Source organism: Balaenoptera musculus, chromosome 11 (assembly GCF_009873245.2).
Source record: "Balaenoptera musculus isolate JJ_BM4_2016_0621 chromosome 11, mBalMus1.pri.v3, whole genome shotgun sequence".
Lineage (NCBI taxonomy): Eukaryota > Metazoa > Chordata > Mammalia > Artiodactyla > Balaenopteridae > Balaenoptera > Balaenoptera musculus.
In genome coordinates this window covers 69,960,053-69,984,052 of record NC_045795.1, presented here as the reverse complement: position 1 = coordinate 69,984,052, position 24,000 = coordinate 69,960,053, and the positions used below count along the sequence as shown (strand labels likewise).

Below are 24,000 nucleotides of genomic sequence, written 5' to 3'. Positions count from 1 at the left end.
TACAACAGAAGGCAAAAAAGAAAGAAAGAAAAGAAAGGAAAGAGGGAGAAAGAAAGAAAAGAAAAGAAAAAGCATGGGGAAGAGAAAACAAAATGACAACAGAAATAAATACAAACTTATTGGTAAGCAAAATAAATTTTAAAAGATTAAATCTGCAATAATAGAGATAATAAAATTTCAAATCCAGCTATATTCTATTTATAATACAAAATCCTAATGCAAAATGACAAAAAAGAAAAAAAATACTTGAAAATGGAGGGAAAGGGGTAAATATGCCTAGAAAATATTACCTAAAGAAGAACTACTAATCCTATGCTATTATCAAACAAAACAGGCATTAAAGCATAAAGACTTTCATATAAAGAGGGTTATTACACAATGATAAAAGGAATGATTTATTAGGAAGCTACACCAGTCTTGAACAGAAATATCCATGGTAATATAGCTTCACAATATAGAAAGCAAAACAAAGTGAATGACATGAAGAAATGGAAAAATCCATAAGCCTGGTGAGAGCTTGACATCTAAAACAGACCAAGAAAAAAAAAGTTTGAAACACATAAACACACCTGATCCAATGAATACATATTAATCCCTGTACTCAGCTTTTAGAGAATAAAACTTGCTTTCAAAAACATGGGGACAAATGCTAGAATACAAAGCAAGTCTCCACACATACTAAAACACATGTGTTATACAGACCATGATGTCATTTAATTAGATATCAATAATAAAAAAAAAGATAGCCTCAAAACCCATATACTAGGAAATCTTAAAACACTATTTAAAAATTTACAGATCAAAAAAATGGTGAAAGTTAGAAAATTGTTAGAGCTGAATAACAACGAAACTGTCTATATTAAATTTACAAAGATAAACTGGAATGTAGAGAGAAAGTTTATATATTTATATATACATATATATAAATGAAGCTGAAAAATGAAATTGAAAAAGTTAAGCATCAAACACAAAATCATAGAAAATAAAAAACAGGGTAAATCCCAAAAACATAGAAGAAAGGTAATGATACAGATAAGAAGCAAAATAAATGAAATAGAAAGTCAAAGAAACAAAGAGAATGAAACAAACTAAATGATGGTTCTTTGGAAAGAAAAACAAAACAAACCTATCTGTGCCAGTATGGAGAGGGAGGGAGAGAGGAAAGGAGGAAACACAAGAGGGTGCGAAGGAGGGAGACAGGGGAAGGAGAGAGTGATTTAAAAGGGGCAAAATCACAAATATGGTAACATTTTTAATGAAGAGAGAACACTATTTACAAATGTATGCAATAAACTTGAAAAGTGAGATGAAACAGGCAATTTTCTCAGAAATATAATCACCAAAATCATTTAAAAAAGAAATGGAAATTCCAAAGAGATATTACCTAACCACAAAGGAAACTGAGTGACTGAAAATTTACTCACATACAAAAACAAACAAATAAGCAAAAACCCATCAGTCACTGACAGTTTTATAGGTAGTTTTACTAAATCTACAAGAAAGATAATTTAATCTTACACAAAATGTTAAAGATATTAGAGAAAGAAAGAAGACTCTTCAGGTAATTCTGTGACAATAAAATGACCTTAACAGCAAAGCCAAACGACAGGACAAGTAAGGGAAAGCATAGTCCACTCTCTTTTTTGAGCACAGATGCAAATGTTCACAATATAATATGACCAAATGAATCTAGTAATATGGTTTTTGTTTTCCGTTTTTTGTGATCATGACAATGAAAGTCCATCCTGGGAAAGCAAGTATGTTTTCATATTAGATAACCCATCTACTATTAAAGATATTTATAATATATATGATATAGTTCACGATTTAAAAAATTTTAAATTATATTAATGTAACAACATATTTAAAAATTAAAATTATTTTAATAATGGATGTAGAAAAAGTTTTTGATAAATTTTAACATCCATTCAAGTTTCAAACAGTAACAACCAGAGCAACAAGTACACTTGAAGAGGTTTTCTTTAACCTAATAAATGGTTACCAAAAACTCATAGCAATTTAGGAAATGGATAATAATTAAGGTTGCACAACACTGGAATGTGCTTGATGCCCTTGAATTGTACACTTAAAAATAGTTATAATGGTAAATTTTATATTATTTATATTTTCCTACAATTTAAAAACCCTATATCAAACATCATACTTAACATGGAATTATTACAAGCAATTCCTTTAATTAGGAACAAGACACAGCTGTCTGCTCTCACAGCTTCTATTCAACAAATGTATCAGAAGTCCAGTTCAATAAAACAATAATTAAGTGTAGAGATTAGAAAGGAAAATTTTACAAATGGTATTACTCTGTACGAAAAAAAGTCCAAGAGAACCCATACACAAACTATTAGATCTAAAAGAGCAGTTAGCAGTTGGATGCAGGATATTTAACATACAGAAATCAGTGAGCTTCTCATATGTTAGCAATTACCGATCAGATAATGTAGTTTTAAACATATGCCATTTCTGATAGCAAAAAACCATAAGCTGCTTAGGTATAAATCTAACATAAAATTATAAAACTGAATTGATAGGTATGTAAATAAAGAGAGATATTCAGCTTATAAGTGGGAAGGTCCAGTATCATTAAAAATAGCACTTATCTTCAAATTAATCTATAACTTACAGCAATCTTAATCAAAACCCTAGCATAATTCATCAAAATTAATAAGCTGATTCTAAAATTAATACAAAAGAGTAAACAGGCAAGAATAGTCAAGTTGATTTAGAAGAAGAATAAGAAAAAGAGATTTGTTCTCCTGGCTATCAAGTCACATTACAAAGATATAATAATTAAAGAGATACGGTGTTGACACAGGTTTTGGCAAACCATAAAACCTGAAAACAGATCTGCAAATAGATGGGAATTCAGCCCATGACACAGGTGTCATAATATATGTATTGGAAAATAAAAAGTACTCAATATAAAGTGCTGGTTAACAGGCCAACTATATGAAAAAGGACCAAATTAGACCTTACCTCATGACACTCACACAAGTAAATTCCAGAGGGATTAAAGTTCTAATGTGAAAGGCAACCCTTTAAAGTGTTCAGAATAAAAATATATGAGAATGTATTTATTACATCAGGGCAGAGACTACTTTCTGAAGCACAAAATGCACAAATTGAAGAAGAAAATAAGAATAAATTAGACTACATTAAAATAATCAAATCAAAAAAAATTTTATGTGCATCTATAGACTTCTATAAAAAGTGAAGAGATAGACCAAGGAATAAGACACATATACAGAGCAGAGAACTGCAAAGAAATCATACCTGAAACGAAAGAATGCCCAAATCAGTAAGAATAGATCCACCACCCAGTAGAGAACTGCCAACAGGAATGAAGAGGCCAGAGACCCCAAATGACCAATAAAACCAGTGAAAGAGGCCTGACCTCATCAGTAATCAGGGACACTCATATTAAGCCTCCAAGAAATCATTTCCAATATGTCAGATTTGGGTGAATCCTGAAGGCTCGGTGCCTTCAATAAAAACACCTGAGAAATTTCCCCAAATAGCTGAAATTGCCTACTGTCAATTGGGAAAAAAAAACCAATCAGGACTTTTTCCACCCATCTACAAACTGGACTAAAAATCTCTTATATTCTAGGATATATTTTCATACATTTGAATGTTTCCCAAACTCTAAATGATCTCTCTAGCAAAGCCAAATGATGTTTCTTCCAAGCTGATGGAAATACTTCCTCACACAAGAGGGCAGCCATGTTTCCAGCTCTCAACGTAATCCTACGCGTGCCAGCCGCACTGGCCTGTCTGGAAAAGTTCTATACTGAGCAGAAAGGGGCAGGGGGGGCTTACTTGGAGCAGTCTTCACAAGCAATGTTCCCTGAGGTTTCCTTGATGGTGCGCTCAGAGACGAACGCTGGATATTCAGTATCACAAGGCTCCAGGGTCTGTTTCAATTTCTGGGCTGTAGGAGTAAGGAAAAAAAAAAATGATAAAGCATACAAGGCACAGGCTTTGTTGTGACTGGCAGCCCACAGTAACTCAGAACGCAGTTCCGCTCCTGCTGCTCTGTGATTTTTCTAGGCACAGCATAATGCATTATTTTCTAATTAGTCAAGTGATTTCATCTGCCAAGCAACTCTATAAGCTATAATTCCTCAAGCAGTTCTGCTGGCGTGATCAACTATCATTTATGCATCACAAGAATTCTACTTTCTGGGACAACATCAGTCACTTGGTCTCTGACCTCATACTTACTTGAACTTAGCAGTGACAACAACACACACACACACACGTATATACATCTGAATAAATGTATAAAATACAAGTTCCACCACATTATTTAGGGTCATGATACAATTGCATGGTTTTATTACAGAAACAAAATTGAAATATGGAATAGTAAAATACATAATGTCTTTGAAACACAGCCACGAACCTAATCCTACTATTATGAAGTTCCTTGTCCAGTAAGATAGTACTAAATAACCCTGGCACGTGGATGAGTACACAGTACGTACTTGGTAAGGGCTTGGTGGTAGATTAATTAGTTTAAACAAGTTATGTCCAGTGGGCAAATTCCAAAACCTAAGTCTCAATTTTTTTAAATTTGTAAACTCGGATAATATAGTTCTTTTATTAGAGGCTGATGTGAGATTTCAATGAAATAATATATGTTGAGTACTTAGTGCAGTACTTGGAACATAATGAGTGCTAATGTCAATTAATAATAATAATAATAGCAACAACAACAACAAAAATAAAGCTAGCATTCTAATGAAGCCATTAGGGATGACGATAATGATGACAGATACTATAGCATAGTGGTTAAAGGTAAAGTCAGAGCAGTTTGGAGTACAGATTCCTGCTTCACTGCTTTTAGCTAATCCTCAGTATTCTCATCTGTAAAATGGAGATGCTAGTAGTACAGGTACTCTTCACAGGAGATCTATTCATGAACATTTTCCCGGTAGAATGCTTGCTTATAGGTTTCCAATACCTAAACTTTGTATAAAGTTTTTGGCTGATGTTTATATAGAAATATAAATACATATTTGTAACAAAGTCTCCAGTTACATTCCAAATGCAACTGGTTTGGATGTCAGAACCACCAGTAGATGTTTTGTAGAATGTCCATCTGGGAGGCTGCCGGCACTAAGTGAGCCACCAGAGGGTTACTGAATGCAAAACAACTGTTTGGTGACAACCAGATAATTGTTGGGTGATCAGGAAGCCATGTTTTAAGCATTTGCATCCTAACGTGACTCTTTTATATACAGGCCTTTTTACTGAGCTTTAATTATTTTGAGGAAATTGGTTGGGGGTTTCGGGTTGAAGAATAACACCTTGTAATTTTTCTTATTTAAAACGAATGGAAGTAGACTCAGTCAGCTTTTTATGCATAACGTGATTTTCAGGAACTGCTCACCGACATTAAGGGGAGATTCCCATGCTAACTCACAGGGTTGCTCTGAGGAATAAATAGACTAATGCATGTACAACTCTTAACAGAGTGACACACACGCATATTTTGACACACATGTGTGCCACCCCTCCCCAGCAGCCTTCATGTTACCATCTACAAGCCAGGAGTTGGGCTAATTGTGTAGTATTGACAGCTAAGAGCAATTCTGGGTGTTGTGAATTCTGCCACTGCTGTATGACATCAGGTGGGTTTTTAATTTCTCCACACTGTAGTGTTGTCATCTGCAAAATGGGAACCAACTCCGCATGGTCGTTTGAAGATCAAATGAATTCATCCACTAAAAGTGGCTGGTACGTTGCTAGTGCTGCTTAAGTGTTTGTGCCTACTGCCAGCACCACTTCTACTGTGAAGGTTACTTCATTGAATCCTCAGACTGTCAGCCTTTTTGAGCCACTGCTGTTTGGTTAGAATGGCAAGCAGATGGCTGCCTCCCTGATCCTGACTCCACCGAGGGTACCACGTGGGCAGTAGTCATGCCCGCAAAGGGCCAGGTCCCAAACACTGTCTATCCCCTGAGCCTTCAGTGCTAGCTCACAGGAAGTGTCATTACATGCTTGCTGAGTAAATGAATAATTCTCTTGAATGGTGTTTTTCAGGCAAATAACACAGACAAAGGAAATGGGAGACTCTCAGTCCCTAATGGCAAATTGCCTGCCTTGGGTGGAAGGCAAGGGGATTTCAGGCGGCTGAGGTCCAACAGTAACAACACAGAGGCGCTGGGTGGGAACATCATTCTCTTCCCATTTCTTTGTCAGTGTCCTCGATTTTTGTCAGGAAGATGTCTTTGTTTGATACTAGGGAGCTTCTTCCATCTTTCTTTCATTTGCTTTTTTCTCCTTTACCCTAGAGAGGCCAAACATGAAGCTCAGAGGACCTGACTACAATATGATCACATGGTTTATTTTCAGGGTTCTTATTTTTACAATTGATTTCTCTATATGGCAAACAAAACTGACTTTTAATTTGGGAAGCTTCCCTTTAATATTTAATTTATTTAACTTTCAAAAAGTCAGTCAGTTGAAATGAAATAAAGATTAAGTAAACAAGAGCATAGATTGTAAGTGGATACGGCACAGCATGCAGATGGCATATAATAACCCAATGATGGTAACGGATAAATTCATTAAGAAATTTATATGCCAGATGTTGTTCTGCTTTACATGTATTTATTTATTTAATAGTACAACATGACAAAATTTAAAAAAATCAAACTGTGAGGTAAGAACAATTGTTATCTCTGTTTTGGAGATTAGTGAATGGAGGAGAGGATGAAGTGAATTGTCCAAATTCATCCAGTGAGTATGTGGCAGAGCCAAAATTTGAACTTGAGCCGTCTGGCTCCAGCACATGTATATATATTTAACTGCTTTATGAAGTTTGGCCAATGAGAGAAAGGAAGAAAGGTCTTTGGGGCAGGCTGAGATAGGCAGCACACGTGATTTAAATAACCCTGATAATTGCACCATCTCTAAGTCTAATTGTCTGGGCCCAGTTACAATGGAATGAGTCCAGCGCTCTCAATGGAGAGACTCATTTGGCTCTGATCCTTTCTAGAGATGAAATTCTTATTCCTCTGACAACTGTAGGGCACCCGTACTGATGTGTGATAAGCCATTGAGTCTATCTGCAGTATGACTATAGATTGGCTGGAAGTTGCTTGGTACTTCTGGGAAACACACAAATTATCATATAAAACCATGGCCACATTTAATCTAAATAACATGGTTTATTATAAAGACCTTTCTTTGTCTGGAGCGCTATGGAAAACACCACATATATTTGTTGGCCATTACTGTTTATCTATGGAATTTCAAACCAATAACTAAGGCTGCCAGTCACCTGATGGGTACTGTTTTAACTCTCAGGCATTTAAAACTCATTATCTTACAAAGATGTAGGTACACAAGCATCACGGAGCTCAGATAGACTGATTCCTTATTTTCTCAGAAGGGAAAACTGAAGTTCAGAAAGCAGACATAGCCTGCCTTGAGTCCCACAGAAAGTGACTCATCACGATCATTACCTAAATAGCAAAACAACCGCCACCACCTTTGCAGCCAATACTCACTAAGCGCTTACTACGTGCCAAACACCGTGTGAGACCCTTTGATGGATGGAATCCTCACCATCACACGGTGAGCAAGGCCCTGTTGCTATCCTGTTTTACTGATGAAGAGACTAAAACTCAGAGAAGTGAAGTTAACTGCTTGCCTACAGTCACACCACTATGTTATGGAGCCCAAATGCACATGCACACGGTCACATCCCGGAGCCTCCGCTCTTGGCCATCACCCTGTCTGCCTCCCACCCCAGTTATACTGGACGTCTCAGGCTGAAGCCGCCAGAACCTATCACTCACTCACAGTGAAGCACCCAATGGAGCATACACACAATTGGATTTCTTTAATTTTCCCTTAGCAACAAATGTCCCTGATGTGAATAACTGACTTGGGTTCACAGTAATTATGTGCAGACAATCAGGAATGAATAGAGTTGCCATTTGAAAAGCTTTCCTCTTCTTTTGTCTCTGTGAATGCACCCCCTTCATAACCGGGTGCCAGCAAGCTCCATTCTCTTTGTGCAGCTTCGCCAAAATGATACCTTTGTGATAATCAAGCAGAAATGGCCTTCCACAGTCCCCTTCATTAAGGAAATGAAGCAGATAAACAGTGTAATTATGGATTCCATTTTTAGTTAAACAAAGATGTATGTCTCAGCTCAGGGTCTTTATCCAGTGAGGGAAGGGTAAATTTAGAATGAAGAAACCTCTCAAGGCAATATTGTTATGGTGCTTGGAATTTTCCCTGCTTACACTGGGTCTGAGATTCACATTTACCTCTAACAAAGATTCAGATGATTGCAGCTCTGTGGGCGAGTGCATTCACCACCTGAACCAGTTTCTTCATCTATAAAAGAGAAAAAGTCATAGCCATGCCCAGCAGAGGGCTGCAGGTCTGAACGAGACAATCCACGTGCGGCAGCTTAACTTGGGACTCACAGAAAGCCAGGTGCGTCTCTCGCCGTCCTCCAGCAGAGGTGGCTGGCCTTGGTTTGGGGTTGAGTCCAATTCCTATTAGCTGTCTGACTTACGTGCCTCAGAGAGGCTTAGTGACACATTCTAGCAGTCCCCACCTCTCAGGTATGTTGAAGGGATCTGAAGAGAACCTAGTGCCAGCTCTCTGGGAAAGAAAAAGCACTATATATTGGCACACAACTTGCAGATGATGTAACTATTTGACAAGGTCTTTGTGCACCCTGTCGATGGAGTGAGAGGACTTGGAATTACCTACTAAGGGTTGTTTAAAAAGCTTCCTAAGACAGAAAACAGAGACCTGAAGCATCACATCATTCCTCTCAGCTAAGGTGGAGGGGGAAGAAGGGAGAAGGGATGTGAAATTTCAGAATGCGAACCTTCACAAGTTTCTGTAACTGTCATGAGTGCCAAGACCGTATCCCCCTTCCTAATTCATCTCTCCTGCCCTACACCAGGGTTTCTCAAGAGTGGCACTATTGACATTTTGAGTCAGATAATTCTTTGTTGTGAGGGGCTGTCCTGCGTGTTGTAAGATGTTTAGCAGCATCTCTGACCTCTAACCACTGGATGCCAATAGCTCTCTCCCATCCCCAGTTGTGACAACCAAAAATGTCTCCAGACACTGCAGTGACCCCTGGGAGGCAAAATCACCCCCAGGTTGAAAACCACTGGTCTAAGTGGAGATCACAGGGATGGGCACTCAAAAGAAACTCTACAACTAATTGTCCATGTCAAGGACCAGAACAAGAGTGAGGGCAGGTGCCTGTGGCAGCAGGGAAGGGAAGCAGGCCAAGGTGAGAATGGGGGGAGCAGCAATGGAGGTTGGCGTGAAGAGGGCGCACTCTCATGCTCACCACCAAAGCCCCTCAGCCAGGGTGGGCAGGCATGCGGATATGAAGAGAAATGAGAGGAATGCCAGAAAGTGAACCACTGAAGACCACCAGCCTGCTGCCCCAGCACTGAGCACACGCCTCAGAGAGAGCCAGATGTCTTAGCCAAAAGAGACACCACCACCCAAAACTGGAGCCCCGCCCACCACGCTGGAGACTCCCTCTGTGCCCCATCTTGCACGTGGGCTTTGCATGCACGGTTTAATCCACTGCTCACAACCACATCACGTCTATTGTTATCTCTGTTGACAAGCAAGGAAACCAAAGCCCAGAGAGACCAAGCGACTTGTCCAGAACCGCACAGCTAGCAAGTGGCAGAGGAAGGCTGCCTGACTCCAAGGTCAGGGTACTTCATCTCTAGGTGAAACAGAGTTCAAAGCCTGACTGGCAAGGAGTGGTGATTTGTCCCCAGGCACTGGTGCTGCAGAGAGCAGCCATGTAACCAACTTGCCATCCATTCTCTTGGCCTCTATTGATCACCTTTCTTCCTTTTCTCTCACTTAATCTCATGTACCTTTTTTTCACCTCTAATAGTAAAATTGTGGACTTGCTGGCCAAATAAGAAAAATGACTAGAAAAAGATAACAAGCACCCATTATGTAAGTTCCTTCTCATCTTTCTTTTTCAAATCATGTACAATTTTAAACAAAAGCAGGTTCATGTTATAGGTAAAATTTTATTTGGGGTGCATGAAAGTTTTCCTATTTCCTATTTTGGTTCCTGCCTATTGACTTCCCATTGGCCTCACTGCTGATCTGATTTAACTCTACATCCTCCTTCTCCCCAACCATTGGGGGGTTTTGGCGGGTATATACAACTTTGCATATTGTTTTTCTTGCTATATTACTAAATTTCATAGGTATTTTCTATGCCTTTCTGTGAATGGGCTGTCATTTTTTTGAGGTAACCATAAGTTTGTTTCCTATGTCTGTGAGTCTTTTTCTGTTTTGTATATAGATTCATTTGTATTATTTTTAGACTCCACATATAAGTGATAGCGTATAGTATTTGTCTTTCTCTGTCTGACTTACTTTACTAAGTATAATATTATCTAGGTCCACCCATACTGCTGCAAATGGCAATATTTCATTTTTTTACAGTCAACATCATCATCACCATTATCATGAATTAATTACAGCTACCATTTTTGAGGGCTTACTATATTCCAGTTCTATGCTCAGCATATATCATGATTTATCTTACCATTAAATGTACACATACACACAAATGATAAGAGATAAATATTTTTTATTATTTTCTCTACTTCGCTTACTGTGGGGAAACTGAGCCTTGAGGAGATCAGCTAACTTGACAAAGGCCAACCTCAGAGCCAGAATTCAAATCCATACTAATCTAACTCCACAACTCAGGCCTCTAATAGTTTCTACTAATTACTGCTCAAATCATTGATAGTTTTGAGCAGGGAAAGTAATATGATCAGATTTATATTTTATGAAGGTAATGGTAAAAAGGTAATGGTTATCCATTCATTCAGCCTGAGAAAGGCAATGTGTCTGTGACCCTTAGATTTCAGCGCTGCCCACTAGCTTTTGAATAATTCTCCTGTGCAGTGTATGACCTCAAAGCCTTAGTTAAGGAAACAGGTCAAAGTGTACATTCAACATGGGCTGAATGAAGCCTGTGGAATTTTTGTTAGACTGAACAGCGCTACCCTTAGCACAAAGGATGCCTTTTGCTGACAGAGAGGAGAAATCATCACTTCTTTGTCCTGGGTAGTCTTACGTGAGCACATCCCTGGTGAAAAGTAGCCAGTGAACCCCGGGTTCATCACTCTGAGCAAGGAAAGAGAAGCCAGTTGCTGCTTACCTTTAGCTGTCATATCTGAGTGCCACCAACTGCAGAGGTTAAATTCCACCAGGAACCTAAACAGGAGATGGAAAAGCCCAACGTTACTTGGTCACCCACACCCTGAATTGAAGTGACATTCTGTGTTATTCAGCATCACTCACCTCATTTGAAAGAATAACATCATCATCTGGAAATATCAAGGTGGTTGGTTCAGTTACCACTGAATTTTCACTAGGTTCTGTCTTACTTGTGAAAGACTATTTTATCACCAAGGCCAGCCAAACCCTGAAATCAGGTTCACCTAGACTCAGGGACTCTTTTGAGAAATATCTGCTTTATAGGCAGAAATTGTTTTCTTGTTATAGTCTGAGTCTATAGTAAAAAGTCAACATTCAAAGGGCTTCCCCTGCCTTGGTTCAGAAATACAAATGGAATATTCTCTACTTAGACTATGATCTACACTATAAAGGATGTTTTCAAAATTTACACTGTAACACAAATGTATTCAGTTGTGTGTGTGTGTGTGTGTGTGTGTGTGTGTGTGTGTGTAGGGCAGGGTGGTGGGGACAGAGAGGACAAACTCCTTTTTATGAAATTATATCACAATGCAACTCCACAAAAATCATAATTTCTCAACTGCTAGTAAAGAATGCAAAAGTAATATAAATCATCCTCTAAATAAATGGAAATAGATCAAAATTCAGTCATTTCCTTCTCAGGCTCATGGCTGCTATCCTCTAGCAGCTCACAATCAAAATCTCACTATTACCTGTATTTTCTGTCTCTTATGTACAGTTAGAACTTACTCCCCACTTGAAGTTATAACTTTGTTACATAGGTTACATTGAAGCAATAAGGAAGACAATGTCTGTTCATCAAATAGCAAGAAATCTGCCTTAAACTCACAGAACTGGAAACTTAATGGGGAAAATAAGAATAAGAGAGTTTGGTGCAGCTTGAATGATCTGGTTTCCATGCTGGTCCATGGAATTCCTCCTTTCTGTGTGACACAGTGTTTCTGTAATGTGTCCAATATCTCATCTGGAAGTCAAGCCTTTCATCTTTGTGCCATTTCAAGTCTGACCTAAGTCACAGATGCATCCAGCAGGACTGTAATTTGACAGGGTAAACAATTAAATCACACCTGAGAAAGCCCCTGACCCATGACTGCACAGGCCCCCACGCCTGCACATGCCAAGACATCCAAAGTAGCACAGTGGACAGCCTGGCAATTTGTTCTTCTGACCACAGCCCACCCAGGCTGTATTAAAAACAGCCAGACATCTATGTTACATTTAACAGTAACCACAATAAATAAATTTGGTTTGTGTATTGCAAGCTGTTAGTCTGCTAAATGGTGACATAAAGGCATGAGCAGTGACCATGAATAACTTAATAAAAGATACTTTTTTGGACTCAACGTTTAATATTTCGAGATGTTCAATCAGGTTATCGCAGAGTATTATGAATGTAATGGTTACTGGAAGCACAGTCTCCCAATTCACTTTTTAACACAGAAAAGCAATAATACTTTTTAATAAGCAATAATACTTTTTTTAAAAATGCAGCAAATTGTACTTACAAGACAAGTTCTGTCATTATCCATTTTATTGCAGCAAGGAAGGCATTATAAGGCTGAAGAGAAGAATTCAGTACATTAAAAACAATGTATCACACACAAAATTTGTAGTTTAACCTAAGGCTTTACAAAAAGACAATGTTATTTTTCTAGAGAGATTGATATCATGTCAAAAAAACAGTGAAGCTCTAGCTTAAAGAAGAAAATGGTTGGATACTGTATCCCAAAACTAACATTTTAAAACTTTGAACTCCCCTGTAGTGAGATGTGATTTACAAGTAAAATAAACATGATCTAATACAGGGGTTATCTCTGGGAGGAAAAAGGAAGTTCACCAAACGATGCTTAAACCTTTACTCTCTGGGGGCTAATATTTTGCAGCCTAATGCTGAGCGGTTGGAATCATATAACTAATTTCAAATGGTAATTCACAGGGCTGCCTCTTGGAAAGGTGATTCCCTGTTCTCCATCACTGTATGTCATTCATTGAAATAAGCAAAAATTGCACGTGCTTGATTTTAATGCCGCCCATTAATTATGTAGGATTTTAGCTGCGTTTTCTCACACTTACAAATTCAGACTTGAAAAAAATGATAACCATATAAATATGTGATTTTATTCTTGCAGAAAATCCCCTTCACTCTATAAGAGAAGGCATTGACGGGCTAATCTTTATTTCAGAATATTTTAATTAAAAAAAGCAGTGGGATTGTTTACTCTGTGATATTTCCTATGTGGATAATTCAATTTCCTGAATTCTGGAAAATACCAAGTCTTCCCCTCAGTCGGTTCTTTGTATCTAGGTATGCTAGATATGTGAGCGGTGGGTGGACCTGAGAGACAGGTAATGACGTTGGCAAAGCCCGAGCCCCAAGTTGCAGGTCCAGAAAAATCTCAGAACCTTCTGTGGTTGTCTTTAGGTAGCAGGGAACTGAAATGCCCAATCCTGGTTTCTGACGTGATGGCTGCTTAATCCTACCTTCTAAGCATTTGGATGATAAGGACTAGAGCTAGGAATGGGAGGATCATCCAGTTTCAAATAAAACAAGGACAAATTTATATACCCCTGACCATTCTTAAAACTTGCCTATTCAAGCCAGTAAGCAAGCAACTGTACAGAACACAACAACAATCCACTGGGGTTACTCCCAGCCCACCCAGATTTCAGACTAAATCTCTTGCTCTGATTGAGTGTGTCCTCATCATTCCCTGAATCACAGGGCTTTCAGGGTCAGATAAGGATGTGAACTTTTAACTATTTCCTAAAACCAAATGCAGCCATGCGATCCTGTGGTTCTGCCATTACACTTCTTATGGCTTGAAAAATAACCATCTTTCTTTCAAAAGGACCAAGGGAGGTCAGACCATAGGACAGTTTTGTGTCTTTGTACCTGCCAGGATGGGTAGTGACATTTCAGTGGTCCTCCATAGTGTGGGAGGAGAGAATGAATAAAGGGATTAAGGAAGGAAGAGGGGGAGGCACAGGGGCAGCTCACCCTGAGGCCCGGGGAGGGGCCGGGGTGGGATGGGGGTGGGGGGCGGCAGTGGGAGGAGGATACTCAAGCATTCCCTGCCAGATGCTGGCTCAATGCAGGGTAAACAAAGGGATTATGTAAATACGGGATTAAAAAATTTTAATGCACATTAGCATTCAGAAGGGTAAAACCATTGAGCTCTTAAGCCTAATGATAAAAACATATCTTGGGAACATTTTAAGTCTGGAAATACTCATGCTAAGGATAGGGAAGCTGCGTTTGGAAATATGTGTTGATTCTCACTAAAAAGTGGTATTTTTCAAATCGTCCCATTTTTAGTTCCTAGTTGCCTCTCAGAAATGTCCCAGCTCAGAATCATTTCTTGCTCCCTTAGTGTAGGAGAACCGTGTTAAATATTTGGTTTTTAAATAGTCCCCTTGCAAGATCTTACATCTGCAAATGAGAAGGTGTATATTTATATTTTAAAACCAAAATGACTCTTAAATTTTGTGTTTCAAACCAAATTTTAGGTTGATTTTTTGGAATTTACAAAATGATAACATGTAAGGGTTATATTTATACCCATATGCCAGACTATGTTGAAGTATCTGTATCTGTTTTTTCTGTGTTTTCAAGTTATTGGTGACCAAATTTATATTGCTTGCACATTGTAAATTATATTTTTAAACTGGGGATAAATTGTAACAGTTAATTTCTGGTGATCTGAAAGCCAGTTTCTAATGATACAAAGCTATGTTGATTGATCCTCAACTGTGACATCATGGATGGAATCAGCTCCAGGGAAAATGATGTTAAAATCAGCAGCATGATTAGAGTAGAGAATCTCTGATCAAAATGTGAATTTGGGCATAGGCTAACAGCTCTATTACAAACTAAAAGGAAGGTTTCTGTTGAACCAAACCAAATTCTCTTTTATTTGAGAATGAGGGAACTGACAAAACTTCTCCCCTTTTCTATCCATCAAAAGGAGGGGGGGGTTGCTGCATTAATCCATCAAATACTTTAGACCTGTTTATCATTCACACAATCACTGGATTTCGGTTAAAACAGAAGTGATTTTCTTGACTTGACACATTTAAATATTCATGGTTTTGAAACAGATAAACTTGATGACTCCAAAGAAAAAGATATGCTCACATGCAGGGACAGACAAAAACATGCAGCTGTTTTCTGAGTGACTGACTGCACTGTACTTACATCCAGTAGACCATGGGCACCATCGCTGCTCTCCTTGTTGGCCCTGCACATGGCTTGATAGTCATAAAGGGTAATTCTACAGAAGAGAATGGAAAGGAGCTTCACTAAATGGGAAAACACGAGAACCAAATGATGCTGTGGACCAACCAGCAAGGTGAACAGTCACTAACACCACCAGCCAGTGCAGCAGTGACAAACACAAATCAAGGCAGGCCTAACAAAGGTGACAAGCAAGGGACACAGCCAAGTCCAGGACTGGAGACACAGTCATGTCACACTTGGAACTTAAAGAATAAAGAGAATAAAGGTATCGTTGGGATGGAGAGTTGGGAGAAGAAACCCCCCAACTTGACCAAATAGTCATTTTGGTTTGAACAACGATGACTTGCATGGACCAGGATACTCCAAAGAAATATGCTCTTTTAAACTGAATTCTGGGCCCCTGATGAAATCCACATGGACCATGTCTCCAAGGTCAAGGAGAGCTGGGAAGGGCCACTTTGAGTTAAGAAACGGCAGGATCCTCTGTCTCTTTTAAGCACTAGGAAATAGGCTTGGACCAAGATAAAGCCAGGACTTTCACACTTTGTTGGAAACCAGCTGGCTCATTGGTTGTTAACCCCCCTTCCATTACCACTACCATGGTAGTGAATATATATGTATACTCACTACTAAGTATGCTTTCGAAAACAGTGCAGTTTATGAAACAGGAAAATGGACATCTTTTTCTCCCTTGGTGATAAAAATACAGCTCTCATCCCAGTTATGATCTTTACTCATTTGCAAAGATGTTTTACTTTATAATTTTTACAGATATTTTAGTTTCCTCTTAACAAAGTAAAAAAGAATAGCAATTTCCAGCAGCAAGTTAAGAGCTTTTAGATGGAGCGAACACCTTATCCCAAAGGAGACATGCATTTCGTCCCTCCCCCAAGCTCCTCTTCCCACTATTCCTGGCCCCCCAAAGGAGAGACACTTAAAAGTCCAGCCTGAGTTATGTTAACAGCTGCCAGATGACATGTTAATACTGTAATACATGAACTTCTAAATGACTGGAAGGAATTCTCCCTACAGGAATATCTTTCTGAAATAATACAGTGCGTAATGTGAAGCATACTTAACACTGTGCTGGAAATGTACACTAGAATAGAAGTTCCATGCTGCAGGACTGGGGTTGGATCTGTTTCACACCTAGCACAGCACCCAGTATGGAGAAGGTGGTCCAATTTAAAAGGTTGAATGCATGAATGATTGCCTGATTGCATGAATCTTGAATAGTCGATGACACAGCTGAGACTGAAGAGGTCAACTGCGAAATGTGATGTGAAGGCTTTCTCCCCTAGACAATAAATTAGAGATATCACACACACGGATTAAACCAAAGAGCATCTATGGGCACCAAGTAGAAAACTGGCCACTTGACCAAATTGAAATGGAAACCAGCTCCTGACCAGCACCACACAGGCATCATAGGCAGCAAAGCCCAAGAGGGTACCAGTGTCACACAATCTCCTGGCAAGTCCCCCAAAGCCCCTTCCTCTTCAGGACATTTCTAGTCTTGCTGACTGTCCTCTGGCTTTTTTCCTCCCAGCAGATGCAAGCAGAACCAGTGTATACTGAGACAGAAATGAAGCCTGTGAACCAGCCAAGTGTCTGGCTCAGGGAACTCCCTGAACAAACTTCTCACAGAAACGCTCATCATTGATGCAGCCCTGACACGAATTCAGCCACAAAATCAACTGCAGGCCAGGATGGACAAGTCTAATTGGCCCCTGACTGGCCTACCATGCCACAGTCTGCATCCTCAACAGGGGATTTCGGCAGGTGCCCCTGGAAGGGCTTTCTAGGATTTGGCAAGAATTATTATTAGCTTTATCCTTTTCCTACTGCCCAACTCTATCTCTGCAGCTGGAATTTGGGTCAGAGCTGGTGAGAGGCAGCATGGGTTGAGTGGAACTTGAGTGTGTTTGGGGTCTTGTAGACATGGATGCAGTGTGGCCTTGGCTTAAAAGGTTGGTTCCGCCATTTATAATAGCAGGTTGCTTACTTCTGAGGCTTTATTTTTTCATTTAGAAAGTGACTTCCAGAGATGTTCTCAGATTTAACTAATCAGGCATGTGGACGTATACTGAAATATACTATGCAATGTGCTGGCCTTGTTATGACAGAAGGCCTAATTTTGTTCTTTGCTAGATTTTGGACTCTTAAAGCTACACTATTCCCAAAGGCCCAAGTGACTGGTAGCGTGACTTAATGATTAGCAAGCTAGCTTTGAAGTCAGTGACCTGAGCTCAAATCCTAACTCACCCACTTATTACAATTCTTTTTAACCCTCTTTGTGCCTCAGTTTCCTCATCTGTAAAATAGTGAGAATAATGGCTGCCTTATAGGGTGGTCGTGAGGATTAAATGAGATTATACACATGTACTGCCTTTAGCACAGTGCCTAGTACAGAGGAAGCATTCAACAGAAGGCAGGGCTGCAGCTGCGGTTATAACTTATTAGTCTGGTTTTCACTGCCATTATTAATTAAGGGGGGTGGTGTTAAATGCATTGGGAATTGACTCAGGCTTTACCCAGCTGGCTGGAGGATGGGTAGGCCTCCTGGTTTTCTTAGCTCATTGGCATATTATGATGCAATGTAAAATTCACACTTCTTACCGAAGTAACAGACACCTTCAGAAGTCATGCTGGGGTTATCAACAGATGATGCGGCAACTTCTGTCCATGAGCTTCATAGCTGAGGACAAGGTAACAACAGCTAATGTCTACTGAAGTCTATTTAGCAACTGTGAGCAAGGTACTCTTCTAAGCATGTCCCTACAGGAGAGATTCTAATCATCCCCATTTCACACAGGGGCAAACCAAGTCTCGGCTAGCCTAAAAATGTGCCCAAGTTCACACACCTAACAAGTGGCAGAGCCAGAACTAGATGGCGGCCATGCTGAACCCACCTCACTCTGCCTTCCGCTCAGCAGCAGGTTCTGACAGGTCCTAGGAAATGCTTAGAATTCAGCCCTGTGCCCCATCCCAGAGTCTTATTGGAATGTCACAGGGAATGCTACCCAAGATAAGGTCTCATAATCAATATCCAGAATCAACTTCCAACCCAAGCTGAGGTGCTGTGATGGGGTCACCAGACCAGGCTGGAGTAGCTGGCCAGGCTAGTGAGAGCCCCTTGCCACGGTAACCACCATGACAAACAGACGGCTAGAAGCTCAGGATTCTCCTGGGATCATTTTTAAAGGCTCCAGTTTACTTGTTGGGTCCAAACTCAATTGCTCTAGGGCAGCTTCCAGGCCAGGGCTCCTGCCTTTCATTTCACAAATAAGCTTTCCTGATCTGATTGCCACTGAGGAGGTTACAAAACAAAGCTTCTCTCTCTTCTCCATGCTTAGACAGCTTTAACTAGATGTTGCAGAAAGAGAGACTTCCAGATTGTTGCCCTTTTTGAAGTGATTTTGTTACTGTTTTAAATAACTCCATTTTGTGGCTACCTGTATCCTGTTCGGCTGATTATAGTTAAAGAACATGATAATTGCCTGCTTTCTTTCGGGTCTAAAATAAGCCCTGAGCGTCGTGCCCAGCCCAAGATTGGTGCTGTACTGCTGCACTCAGCAGCAGGAGTTTATTCTTATTACAGATAACATGCCTTAATCCCCATGACATCACCACCAGGCCACGGCAACCGCGGGCTGCTGGGGAGACCTTATCATTAACATCTCTGTGCTCCCCAGATGGGTCTCCTTGAAACTTTGACAGAAGGCAGATACAGTCTCTGAAGAAGAAACTCAAAGCAATGCAAACCAAGCATGGGCAACCCTGTGTATCCTGTACTAGGTAGAGTCTTGGGTGTCAGGCTCATGACATTAGGAATTGCTTAAATCCATTTTGCTGATTCTGCTCTTTTCCAACTAGACAAAAATCACGACCAAGAAAAAGATTTCTCCTAAAAATTAGAAGGCTGAATTTCAAAGGCATGAGTTCAGCTAATTTAAGCTCATTAGTAACGGTGGGGACCAGCATTTATTAAACACCTACTTTGTGCCCATGAGGCCAGGTACATTACTTGCAACAACTCTAACTCACTTTGGCTAAAAATTTGCCTCAAAACCAGTCTTGAAACAGCTTAATGTTTGCAAATATGGCCCTAAAACAGGACAGGGAGGCATCTGACATAGAGACCCGCCGAGGGACATGTTTAAGCAATTTTGAATCAAAAAGTATGAGAAGCAAAAGTGACTCACTAGGGTAGCATGTAAAAATATGTATCCTTTGTTGGGCTATAAAATGTGTTCTCTGGGGCAGTTTTCAACTTGCAAGTGTCAGGGCATGGAGCAGGAACATAGGAAATTCTAAACAAAGGGATTGTCACCATGGGAAGTTTACTCATTCATACATCTTAGACAGCCAGGAGAATGGAAAGCTCAGTCAGTCTGTTCCATCTGAACACTAATAGTAGATCCAGAAGGAGCTTTCCCGTCTCTCCTTTTTGCCTTGGTGGCCATCTCATCCCATAGCATCTTCTTACAGAGACTGTACTGTTCTTTATGATCAACACAGCGCATCTAACACAGCAGAGGTGGTGAGTTGAAGCTGCCTTTGAACGCTCTGATGGAAAATCGCTAAAACAAATCTAGTTTATGAGCACCCATCATTAGAAGAGAATAAGTGCCATAAGGCTGCACCAGCTGAAAGCCCAGCACATAGGGTATTGGGGCCACTCAGGGTCCAGTGCAGAACCCTGAGAGGGGAGCCTCACTCATTCTATAGATTAAGCAGAGGGTCTATCAGCCCCAAATGCTTTTCATCAACAGGTGCTGAGACTATAAAAAGAAACAAAGTCGCAGATACTGACCACATCAACATCTCACCCAGGTAATAAAAGCAGTAACAATAAGAAATAATCAATTACTTTCTGCCAGTCAAGTATTATCTCTGATGTCAAGGGCATGGAGAGGATACTAAGGCTCAGAAGGTGAAGTCACTGTGGCTCTCCCAGCCAAATTTGCTTCAATCCTGGGGCACAGGATAACATGCACAGGTGCCTAGTAGGTGCACCTAGCCAGTGGCTTGTCTGCCCATTCAACTGCCCCTTCCATGAATATTAGCTTTCCTTGTTAAACTGAAGGGGAAAATGCAATTATGATTAATCCCACATAGAAAAGGCTAAATTTCTTTTGCTTCTTTGAGTAAGAAATAGAAGGAAACAGCTAAATTCTGCTTGGGGAATGAGTGAATGCAAAACCCACTTGAGGCAGGAAACTTGGATGCTAGAGGAGCATCCTTGGGCTCTGCCAAATGCCTGGCGCCATGTGTACATTTCACAACAACTGTACCATGGTAATGCCTGAGTTGCACTTAGCACAGTGTGGGGCACGCAACTGAGGCTCAGGATGTTAGAACCTAGGGATGTTGGTGTTGCCAGTGTCATTACTATTAGTCAAACCCAACAGGTGTTATCGAGTGCTCCTGCTGTCATTGCCTGGGGTCAGACATCATTGACAGATGCATTAGATGGTGGCTATGACCATCTGTGTTCAGGACTGCACGGGCATGTGGGGTGTGGAGAAAACTAGGAGTTAGGAATATAGCCTCATCTCTGGAAGGGTTTCAAAGTGGATGTCACAGGAAGCAGGATTCAATAGTTAGAAGACTTGGGTGGTCTGAAGCAAACTGGGGCATGTTGGATGTGGCAGAGGCTGTCACAGTCTCCCGACAGCCATTCTCCTCTCGCAATGAGCAGAACACCGACTTTTTGATATGCACGTTTCCCAGGTCCTTTTGTAGGTAGGTGAGGCCATGTGATTAAGCAGAAGTATTATATGGAAGCAAAAGTATTGTATGGGACTAAGTACTTAAATAAAGAAAGAAATTTTAAGAAGAAACTTTACTTGGCCTTTTGGAGCTCCTAGAATCCTCCTGCCAGCCTAGATTGCAGAATTAATGGCTGCAGCTCAGCAGCTATCTTGGATCATGAGGTAATCTTGAGTTTAAAAGCCAACTTAGAAGGAGGTAAAGAAAAAAAAAGATGTGGTCATGCGTCCATGATGACAACATGAGGCCCCCAAATTAGTATTTTCAGACTTCCTTCACATAAAAGAGAAAAAGACTCCTATGTTCTTTCACGTTTTGTTATTTTGGAATTTCCTATTATTTCTAGTAGAACCAACTACTAACCAATACACTGGACTTCAAGTTTGAAAGACTTTTACTTTCTCTCAAAGCAAAACAAGCATGAGTATGAACAAATATCCCTGCAGAGAATACTTTAGGCTTCTCCAACTATGGGAAAAGATGAGTGGTGACCAGGAAAACATGGTCTAGAATCTAGAATCCAAGAGACACGAGTTCAAATTCCATCTTCCCACACACTACTGTGGGTGAATTTGAACAAGTTACTAAAACGCTTAAAGCCTCCACTTCCAGTTCCTCTTTTGTCAAATGGCAATAATGATAGTAGGTATTTCATGGATTTGCCATGAGGATTAATTAAGGTAATGCATGTAAGCTGCTTGGAATAATGCCTTGCCTGTACAGCTGACCCTTGAACAATGTAGGGGTTAGGGAGCTGACCCTCTGTGCAGTCGAAAATCCGAGTACAATTTGCCCTCTGTAAACACAGTTTCTTCATATCCACGGTTCTGTATCCACAGATTCAACCAACCACAGACCGTGTAGTACTCCAGTATTTACTATTTAAAAAATCCGTGTATAAGTGGACCCCCACAGTTCAAACCTGTGTTGTTCAAGGGTCAACTGCAATTAGTATTCAATAAATGAGGCCTGCTGCTATTATGATGTAGATGACGGTGGCTATTGTTATTGTTGTAATTGGGAATCCTCAAGCAGCAGCTTTCGGGTTTTAAAGAGCAGTCCATTGGAATCCCCATGTTTCTGCATTCCAGAAAGTTTGGCCCAGAAACACACTTGTCCAAGCCAATCCGTCTTCTTGCTCCCTTCAATGCCACCTCTGACAAAGCATACTTCAGTGGACACAGTCAGGTCAACAGGAAGCCAAGAAGCCATTACAGTCCTTACATGAGTTGTTGAGTATTAGACATCGGCGGAGCAGTCAGTATTAGAGAGCAGCCATCCAAACATAACAGACTTCTCCCCTAACACTCTCTGGATTGCAAGGCCAGGGCATTCGCTGAAACGTAACGCAATCACCGAAGACAGGGAAAGCTCCAGTCACCCGCCATGGAGCCAGTGCAGGTCCATCATATGGAGACACGGGTAGAAATGGTCCAAGTCTTGAATCCTACCTGACGAGTCACCGTTTTAGAAAGGCAATTTAGAAGGAGCCGCCACAGGGAATTCTACACGAGTTGACTGTGTTAATGAATGTGCAGGGGTGAGGTGAGGAGGACGTTCACCAGGCCCCACAGGGAAGATACGAATGGCCTTGGAGGGATGAGAGCTCAGGCATGCTGAGCCATGCACACAAAACACACAGAACAGAACAAAACAGAAAAGACACAACCAAGAGGGATAGTAATTCTCAGTAGCCCCCAAAGCAAAAACAAATTATTAGCAAGCAGTTCTTTTCTCTGCAAGTCAAGGGCCAGGTGTGCCCCATGGGTCATTCCTTCCTCGAGCTTACTTAAATACACAAAGAACAAGCGAAGACCCTTTGGCAGAAACCACAAGGATGTTTGGTAAAAGCATGCATTATTCCATTTAACCCTCACTGCAGGTATGAACATCACGCCTTCAATTTCATTTTGCTGCAGAGAAAACCGAAATTATGGAGTTAAAGTTGCCAAAAGTCAGGCAACTTCGAAGTTGGGCAGCACCTAGACTGGCACCCGGTGCATTTAACTTAGTATTTCTTGACCCTGACTGCACCTGAGAATCACATGGATGCTTTTAAAAAGCATAAATGCCTGGGCTCCGTCCCCAGACAAATCTAATATGAATCTCTTGGGGTACAGCTGGAGCGTGGGTGTGTTTTAAGAGCTCTCCAGAGGTGCTAGCTGAGTCCAGGCCCACAGGCCCACCCCCAACACTGTGACTGCTGTGCAGTAACTACCTTTCGGGGGTCATTAGTGATTTAAAAAAGAAGAGAAGAAAATTTAAAAAAAAAAAGATTTCAGACATTTGGAGCTCTTATCCAAGAGCTAATCTTACCTCCTATTTGTAGTAGCGTTGCAATTTGCAAAGCATTTTCACTTCTCTTATTTCAGGTGATTCTCACAAAATCCCATCTCACCAAAATTCCTATTTTGGTGGCCAAGAAACTGAGACCCAGAGAAACTGAGGAATCTGTCCGCGGCCACACAGTGGCCATTCTGAGGCTCAACCTGAAGTCTTCATATTTCAAATCCAGTATATCAAAGAGGCCCTATCAGGAATCTTGGACTCTGCTATGACCAGCTATATATATTTTTTCTCACTTTTCCCTGGATATTTGACATTGAGTCCCATCACTGGGGGCAAGAAGGGGTGGGGAAATAAATGAATTACTGTATAATAAAAAATATTTTGAAACTAGATTTTCTCTTAGTATTGTGAGAAGGGCA

The 24,000-nt window shown here is 40.4% G+C and overlaps 1 protein-coding gene across 1 annotated transcript in view; it reads right to left on the bottom strand.

Annotated features, from left to right (window-relative positions):
- The window catches only part of CACNA2D3 (calcium voltage-gated channel auxiliary subunit alpha2delta 3), a 768,110-nt gene that overhangs the window by 43,799 nt on the left and 700,311 nt on the right, over positions 1 to 24,000 (bottom strand). The window contains 4 exon segments of the mRNA XM_036869418.1: positions 3,838 to 3,949; positions 11,222 to 11,277; positions 12,786 to 12,838; positions 15,476 to 15,551. Coding sequence (XP_036725313.1) covers positions 3,838 to 3,949; positions 11,222 to 11,277; positions 12,786 to 12,838; positions 15,476 to 15,551 — 297 coding nt within the window.